At 35.4% G+C, this 9,334-nt stretch overlaps 1 protein-coding gene across 3 annotated transcripts in view; it reads right to left on the reverse strand.

Moving 5' to 3' along the window:
- Positions 1-1,415: 1,415 nt before the first annotated feature.
- Positions 1,416-9,334, reverse strand: part of LOC115244450 (voltage-gated potassium channel subunit beta-2) — a 21,995-nt gene continuing 14,076 nt past the window's right edge. For all 3 annotated transcript variants that reach the window (XM_029822093.1, XM_029822092.1, XM_029822091.1), the window contains exons 4-9: positions 8,251-8,378; positions 6,556-6,762; positions 6,338-6,435; positions 6,057-6,113; positions 5,543-5,749; positions 1,416-5,091 (exon numbers count right to left, since the gene is read on the reverse strand). In XM_029822093.1, the coding sequence (XP_029677953.1) occupies positions 4,990-5,091; positions 5,543-5,749; positions 6,057-6,113; positions 6,338-6,435; positions 6,556-6,762; positions 8,251-8,378 (799 nt within the window). In that variant the 3' untranslated portion in view covers positions 1,416-4,989. The remainder of the gene's footprint in view (positions 5,092-5,542; positions 5,750-6,056; positions 6,114-6,337; positions 6,436-6,555; positions 6,763-8,250; positions 8,379-9,334) is intronic.

Consider the following 9,334-nt stretch of genomic DNA (forward strand, 5'->3'; position numbering starts at 1 on the left):
TATATATATATAATTTATATACTAGATGTGTTATATAATGCTGTAAATCATGAAGACGCAAAAGTGTTGTTGAAGTATCTATTTTTGAGATGGGCCAATCGATCCAGCGATCCGTTTATATTTTTGCATTGTTCAAAGTTATACGCGCATTTATAGACGGAGATCTGGTTATAATTTATTTTATTATTTCGTAAAGAAACTTTTGCCAAAAAATACGTAACTTCGAAGAGGAATACCGTTCTAAAAATTGCAAACAAGATGTAGATCCCGATATCATAAAATTACTGTGCCCATCTCAAACTTGATATATTATAGTATAAATTGGCTATATTATATATTTACAAGCGGACGGCATGACATTTCTCTCTGACGTCGATTCTTTTTCCGCATTCTACGAGCACGAAGCGATCGATGTCACATCCAAGTATAAGCGCACTGATTTCTTTTTTTATACCGCAATGTACCGTAAACCTGTTTGAGAAATAGTTTAATCCTCTTTTTATATATCCATTTTACATATAAATTACTATGTGCTTTGTATGCGTGTATTATATGTGATGCGATTCGCAATGATCAGTGTATATAAACTCACAATTTCATCCAGATACGATCTCGTACCACATTTTTTATCTCTACTTTCTCCCTGTAATATAAATCTTTCTCTCTTCATTAAAAATATTTCATTACATGATTGACAAATGTGCCAAACCATCAGTAATGACATATTCAGTGACACTAGGTACATGCCAATTATTACAGCAATGATCCCCCGGGATCTGCAATGATAGCAAGATGCCCATCGTACCATTGGTCCCCTTTAATCATCCAGGATGTCATCAGTGACCGTACGCGGATATGCCCAATGATCGTTAGGATATCCCCTTAGCGATGGGCATCACTTTCAAAACAGACGACGATTCGTCTTCTCCCATTGCTGTTGCCCATGTGTTACGAGACTGAATCAAGCGCTCTTCGTGCTCTTAAAATCGTGGAAACGATCGGACAATAAAATATCATGACGACGTTCGTTAGTTCTTTTTTTATTCGATTAGGAAAGGACTCTGCGTGTCAGAAATATTTCTTATTTTGTTGGACTCTCGGATATTGCTTTCTATTATGGCTTTGCGACCTTGCCGTACCTTGCCGTACCTCGCATAAAGATACGATGGGTTTGCTTATATGTCAGCGAGATCTATGTACCTATTTACAAGAGTAAACAGGCGATAAGTAAGTAGGCGGTAAAGGCAGGTGTACGCGATAGGCCGCGGTGACGTTGCGTCTCTCTTACTTTTAAGTAATTCTCTTATTTTGGAATAAATCATATATTTTAGAAAAAAAGTTAAGAGAGAGAGAGAGAGAGAGAGAGTATGTAAAAATCGATATTTTAGGAAAAAAATTATTAAAAACTTTATATATTATAGATATATCTTTTTTATATTAATTATGGTCGATCGTTGACATATAACGCTTGTCCTTTATGGACAATATGTAAAAATTAAATAAAAATTATTAATATTAATATAATTGCTAAAAGCTATATATATGGTGAAAACTGGTCTTTGCGGGATCGCCTTGACTTTAAAATATCTTATATGGATTATCGTGCAGTCTGCTTTTAACGTGTTCAAAATTTATAATATTGATACTGTGACATCTCTATTGCAGTAATATATTCATCTTTATTAAGGTACATACAAAAAAACCTAAAGTATAAAAACTGCACAAACATTAAAACATAGATTTGTTATGTATTGAAATATGATAAACAATTAAGCATATATATATCTTTCAAATAATTATATTATAGGAAACCTCTTTGTCTAATTTGATTTTAAGAATAAATTTATTCGATCTGACTCGATCTAAGATACTAATATAATATTATAAGCGAGATAATATAGCATGGGACAACGAAACATAGCGTGGTAAAATGACAAATTAAGACTGTTCTCCGGAAATATATCCCTTCCTCTTCTGAAGCATTTGTTAGGATGAATTAATTATCTAATAGCAATTGTAAAGCAGAAGCTCGTCACGCGCAAAGAACTGATGGCATATTATAAAATTATACTCATGACTAAATAAAGCATTGTCAATTTCACTTGTTTGCCGTGTCGCTATTTTATTTTTGCCGGAGCGACACCGGTAGACGATCTCTCATCAATCTCTCGCTATTTTCAGCGCTGAAGTTAACTTGAACTTCAGTCAATATCACGTTTCTTTATCTCTCTAACAGCTTCCATCGATAATTCTCTCGATCGTCGGTAACAAGAGTAGATCGCGCCGTTGGCATTTTTACGTCGCAAATATTCGGAAATGTACAAAAAAAAAAAAAAAAAAAAAACGAATGATCCACGAATCTCTCGATGACAATTATAATCCCTCTGGGTGAGATCGTTTTATTTCGATTTGCAATACATGACGCGAGTGTACTATTATATTCGCTCGCGATATTTCCCCTCTATCATTTCCAAATATTTACGCTAGATCATTTCTCGCTGTATTTATATATATATATATAACGTTTCGGATAAAAGTTCTGAATCGAAGAGATCATATTGCGCGCGATAAAAGCGTACTGGCAGCTTCCATTATTATTCCCCCTTCTCTCTGAGCGCATGCCACATCATTTCCAAGAGGCTTTCTCGCATTTATCATCGATAATTGGCTTGACAAGATTAAGTGGAATGTCAATGGTATTTATACAAAGTGCGAAGAAAATCCCCGCGCGTGCACACACATGCATTCATACATACACGTAAAAATGAGTTTGACTTACATCACGCGCGCGGATGTAAAGTATGATAATGCGTATATCGCACATTTGTGAGAAAAGTTCAAAAGAAATAATCATATAAAACGAACGCACGTCAGTGTGTTTTGGTTCGAAGAAGATTATATGTAATATTTTTATGTCTCTCGCGTGTACCTGCTTATATGTATATGTATCTATACTTTGTAAGATATCAGCATACGCATAATTTTGAAGAATGGATTTCATCGAAATTTGATTAAAAAATCGACTGCAGATTTTAATTCGAAGAATGTGTATATAATGCGCGATATTTTTTTATATATATTTTAAATATGAGACATACGTCTTTAGCGGGAAATTCTCTCACAATCTGTTATATTTGAGCAATGTTTGAATGGACTGAAAAAACGGCGCTTATTATAATAAAGATGCTCATCATGACCCTTTATGTCACATTTTGGTTTAAAGAAATCGCGAGATAAATCAAGAAAAAGATACGTTTCTCAGAAGCATTCTCAATATTTTGCATATAGATGTTGTTGTAGAGATCACTACATGAATCTCGCAAGTCTCTCCTCAAGATAAATGATCCTTCTTGAGAGTGCTGTATTTTTTTGTGCAGTTCTTGTATGGGCGATAAACAAATAAACGTCTCTCTTTTATAGAAACGATATCTATTGATATCTATAGATCTTTTGGGCACATACTATGTGTCCGGCTTTTCAAAGATTCCTTGTAAGTCTATCGTGTTAGTTTACATCAGTTTAACTGAGTTTGCGAATTAATTAGTGCATGGCAAACGTGCACATTTTAGGAAACATTTGTGCGAAAATATTATAAATGTAAAATGTAACCGTTAAGAAATTTATTACATCCAAGCCTGATGGGTGAATGGAATTAAAGGACTAGAGATTTTGAATAAAAAAAATTCGTTTTTCTACCGGTCAATTTTTCGCTCATTTTAATTATTGATTTATTTATATTTATTTTTTTCATTATATCGCCGATTTTCCTTCTTTTTTGTCTCAACTTACTTTCTGTCTTTCCATTCATCCGCGAAAAAAAGAACTCAATTTCTCAAGTATTTTTTATACGAGGGATAAGTTCGTAGTAATACTATATATTTTCTGTTTTATGAAAAATTTGCGCACTGCTTATTTCGCGTCTCCCAAAAATACGAGATAATTAGAAAATAAAAATAGATAAATAAATAAAAAGAAAGAAATTGGCGGAAAATGAAGCGCGACAGTTTTAACGAAAGAAATATATATTGGATCGCCGGATTAACAAAGTAATGTGCGACGTATTAGAGATGAAAATACTGGCTAGAGTATTTAGAACGCCCAGCGTTACTGATAGTATTCATTCTTGATAAATTCTTACAATCTATAACGTAATTTTTAGATGATAATCGACGTGCTATATCGCTCGCAAATCGCCTTTATTCGACCAGTGAGTGGCAGAACGAATCTATTTCGCTGAACACTCGTGGAGACACCCCAAATTCCTGGTCATTCACTACGATGAATAGCAAACGGGATCATTAACGCTAAGAATAATGAACACTTGGAATCGCGAATGGAAACCTCGACGATAAATCCTTCGGCCGAGGAAGAGAGAGAAAGAGAAAGAGAGAGAAAGAGAGAGAGAGAGAGACTTACAGAGAGACTTATGTGGAATAAGCCTACCCATTTCTCTGAAAATGCTTTCAAAAAGCGCGACATGCGATTCCGTTATAAGACGGGGGGAAGATCCCGCGTGCGCGACATCGCGTCTATATATCCTCATCTACATATCTACATATAGTCCACGAAATGACGTACGCGAGAGAGCAGATATAAATATCGTGCGTGAAGAAGTAACCCGACTGGTGTGTCTCCCCGTGTCGCGGTAAGTTCCCGGATGTTGTTCTCGTAATTAAGTAAGTATTGTCATCGACTCGTGTGTGTCGTATGTACAATCTCGATCTACGCCGCGACCGAAGGGGTGAAAGCGTGGATTTGGACGAGAGACGCGTGGATGGATCATATTCGTCCATTGTCGGTCCTTGCGGGCTTTGACAATACCTAGGGCAGCGAGATTGCCGTCCGCGCATCTCACTGTATCTCGCAGAACGGCATCTTGTTATTCACCTCCTTGGTCTGCTCCTGATCCTGACTGTTGCCGCCCTCGCTCTTCGGGCTACCCGCATCCTCGACGGAGCCCCCACCGCTGCCGTGGGGGCACATCGATTGTCATCTAAGCGCCAGGGTGGATATCATCGGCGGTCGGGACGGTTTGTTGTCAAGAATCCTCTCGAGTTCGCTCATTATACTAGCGTTCAATTTTGGGATAAGCTGAAAAAAATCACATATTCGCCGCTACTTTTTTTTTCTTTTTTCTTAATCTGCACTTTCGATCCTTAATTAGTTTCATGTCGAAAATTATTATGTACGATATCCTTAACAATATCCCTAATTACGGTTTAATTGCAGTTCTAAATAAGGGAAATTAATGATTATTGATTTAATTAATTTCAAATATAGACAGCTTTGTTCTTATTAGACTAGACTAGACTTTGATAAAGAAAACGTGCGATTAATTAAGCATTAAATTCTTGTCTACAAAGCAATGAGAAATCAGTTGAAACACCGACAAGCGGCGCAATTTATACACGACTTTAAGGTGTTACGTGATATCTGACGATGATAAGAAGAGTATTATTTCGACATTAATCTTACATCATGTCGTTTAAATTGTGCGTTTAAACAGCCTTTCGAAAGACAATCTTTCGAACAGCTTTATTACCTGTAAGCTTTGGAGACTCTCGTACAATTGATCTATATTGGATGCACCGAGCAGAAGGCACTGAACACTTTCATTCTTTAAGGACCACGCAATGGCCAATTGTCCGAAAGAACATCCCAGTCTCTCGGCCAAAGCGCACACGTCCCGCAATTTATCCGAATATTTCCGAGTCTCATCGTCGGCGGATTTATCTTTCCACGCGTACTCCTGCGTCAAATTACGAAATTAATTGAAGAACGAGTCGTAAATAATATCTCGTACTCCGTATCATTAGATATATGTATACATTTTTTTTAGAATTATGTATCTTGAATATTTATTTAATGGGATAATAAAATTGTACGTTATCTCTAATTTAGCTTTTTGTGATATCATTGATCTCGGTAAATATGTAAGCTTCAAAATAAACACGAGCGAAAGATGGTGCTTTTACTATTATGTTTTCGATTATTTAACACGCATATATGGTGCACATTATTTCTATAAATATATTATTTGCGACGAGAAATCATACCTCCTTGTACAAAGATTGAGTTTCATCCTCCGTCCAACTAAACGAAGAGTATTTGTTCTGAAATCATAAAGATTATTTATAGTTGCGATACGCATCTCTATATACACGAGAAATAACAATCCGTCATTTTCAACGGCTTATATATCGGGAAAAAAGATACTCCGAATATCAAGAGTAACAATGCACCTAGTATTCACTCTCTGAGCGACAATTGTGCGAGACTCTTGAGAGACGTTTTTATCGGATTATTTTCTACAAAGTATATATATATACATACTTACTTTATAAGAGGATCTCGAGAGGAACGATACTCCACAATCTTCCGGCTTTGAAGAGACCATTCCAATGGTGACGGTGGACCATGCCATTAAACCAACGCCTGTAAAAAATGAGTGTTTACTTCGTCGAAGAAGTCGTCGAGAGAAGATGGATTGTGAAAAAAAAAAATCTCTTCGCTCGTGATATCACCAATTTTAACCAATTATTTTGAATGAATTACCAATTTTGTTATATAATTCTGGCATATAGAGCTCAGGTTTCTCTCTGTGAAACAGATGGTATTCCGCTTGCTCGACGATCGGCGTCACACAATTGAACTGCCGACAGTTGGTGTAAGCTTCCATAATCTCCACGGATGTCCATCGCGACGTACCCCAGTACATTACCCAACCCTTGCTTATAACGTAATTCATAGCGCGAACGATCTCTGAAATGAGATCACGCGAATACGTGAGATACAAGAGACGAGACGAGGAGGGGTTTCTTCGTCGCGTGGAAAAATTGTCGGAATGATCGGTGTGAACCGAATGCAAAATCAATACGTAAATCTCTATCTCTTTTTGTTTAAACAAGAATATTTTTCTTCTACCGTGTGAGAGAGAAATAAAATATGTATATATATATCTATCGGAAAGAGAGAGAAAGCAGAGAAATGTGTTTTAAAGCGTGTGGGGGGATAAAGGTAAAATAGTAGCCAGAATAGTTTTCACTTGCATACATTTTTGTTCGCACGATATTGAAGCATCATACATTAACGCGATACATAAACACAGGAGGAAATTTATACACATATCGATAAAAAGAAAATATAAATACATACGAGGTACATATACACTTTTACGACAATAACTTTCCATTTTCACTAGAAGAGTACTGAGTATAGAAAAAGCATACGGTAACTATTACGGCAAAGTGCAACTGCCAAACATCAAATCGTCAGTATAACGGAGATCTTTTTCCTCGTATAACTTTATTTAATCCTTTTCAAGTTTCTTGTATATATGGACTGAAAAGATTTTCTCATGTTTTCTGTGAAATTGAATTGCGTTATGCAATATATGGGAATTGAAAAAATTTTATCAGATTTTTATTAATTATAGTCATTTTTTTTTTTTTATTTTGTAGTAATTGCATTGCATAACACTATCCAACGGACTCGTGTTTTATAAATATGAAAAAATATTTAGAATTTTCAAATCAATTTATTATAGTAAATTAACGATCTCTTTTTAAAGCTTGAAGATTTCAACTTTATTTTCAGCTTGCAGTTAACTTTGACGAGAAATCATTTTACCTTTATCCATGAAAAGCGGAATTTATTACGAAATGATTTCTTTATGGAGAGAACTGCCTTTAAGCAGATTATTATCAAAATATATTGATGAGGAACCAAATGTTTTCAGGTCTTTACATTTAAATTAACGAAATATCAATAATATTAATAATATTATAAATCATCAATTATGTATAACAGTAATCGATTATAAATGCATTAATTTTTCTTTAGATTATCTTTTGAAAAGATATTGAAACAAATCGTTAAAAATAATAAAAATGTAATAAGTCTAAATAAAGACACAAGAGCAATATTTTTTGATATCATACGCGATATTATTCAATCTTTTCTCTTTAATATATCTATAATGTTAACTTTTACGCGATATCAGATAATTTTCTCTCTTTGCTTCTCTATAATATAAATAGCAACAATGTTTCTTCCCTATTCAAATTAAATGTTACGTTGAGACAGAAAAGTCTTCAAATATATCAAAGTTTATTACAGTATATCTCATAAAGTACGACACTTTGTGCAGTGAGTTTTGTGCCGCGAGTGTTTGAACGAAGGAATGGACGAGGAAGGATTCGAATCTTTGAGTATTACTGGCAAGAGAATATTAAGAAGGTGGAAAGTTACCTTCCATCGGACACATTGGATCGACTTTGTGGATCATGACAATGTCGATGTACGACAGTTGCAGCCTGACGAGCGAAGCTTGCACGGACTCGATAATGTGTTTCCGCGATAGCCCGCGACCCTCGGTCCTATCAAGAATGGTAGATATTATCAATCTCATCATATATAATAGAAAAGACACGGATTAATATTACTAATGGATTTCGATAATAATGTGAGATGTATTATATGGTTTATCCCTTGGTTTTCTCCCGTTTCGAACGCGAATGCGATTCTAAACAAGGCGGTTTGCGACGCTTAATGTACGGAAACCTAGTTATCGATCCACACGTCAAGGCAGAGCCCTCATATTCATGCCGTCCACTTAATATTAAACGAGGTCGTCTCGTACCGAGATTCACTTTTGTACACAATATCCCTCCCTATCGAGTTTTCGTCTAAAATAAAAGCGGCACGATTTACGGAGAAAATACTCTCGATTAATCGTACCGATGGTATATCAATTTTATAGAAAAGGTGTTTTAAGGAAAGGCTTTGTTTTCTAGATATGCAATCTGTAAATACGACACGTGCGATAAGATATCGATAACCTTCGAGTCATGAAGTGATTGACAACTTTCAGTAGTCTTTATGATAACGAAAGGAATTTAATTTTCCGAGAATCTATATATCCTCTCTTTTCTCCGAGGAAAATTTTCGTACAAAATTTTTTTTCCTTTTTTATTATTTCGTAAAGATCGTGTCGAAAATCATAAACGGAAAATCTGCGATTCGACAACAGAAAGAGAAAAGACATTCTTCTTAATTCATCTACTTTCACGTCTTAATACAAGCATCACGTAACAATCATGGTCTACATAAAATACTCTAGAATGAGGGATCGTTCGCGAGAGGGATGAAGTATCGCAGGTCGGTGAGCGTATAGTTCGATTATACACTTAAGCCATCGATCGAGAAGCACAACACGAATATAGAAAAAAGAAAAAGAAAAAAAAAATAAACTTGTTCGCGCTTTCGCGTGCAGCAGCGTTACAACACATCGAGAGAGCCACCGACGATAGCCATCACTATATATACTATATAT

The sequence above is a fragment of the Formica exsecta genome, unplaced genomic scaffold, assembly GCF_003651465.1.
Source record: "Formica exsecta isolate Colony F162 unplaced genomic scaffold, ASM365146v1 scaffold82, whole genome shotgun sequence".
Lineage (NCBI taxonomy): Eukaryota > Metazoa > Arthropoda > Insecta > Hymenoptera > Formicidae > Formica > Formica exsecta.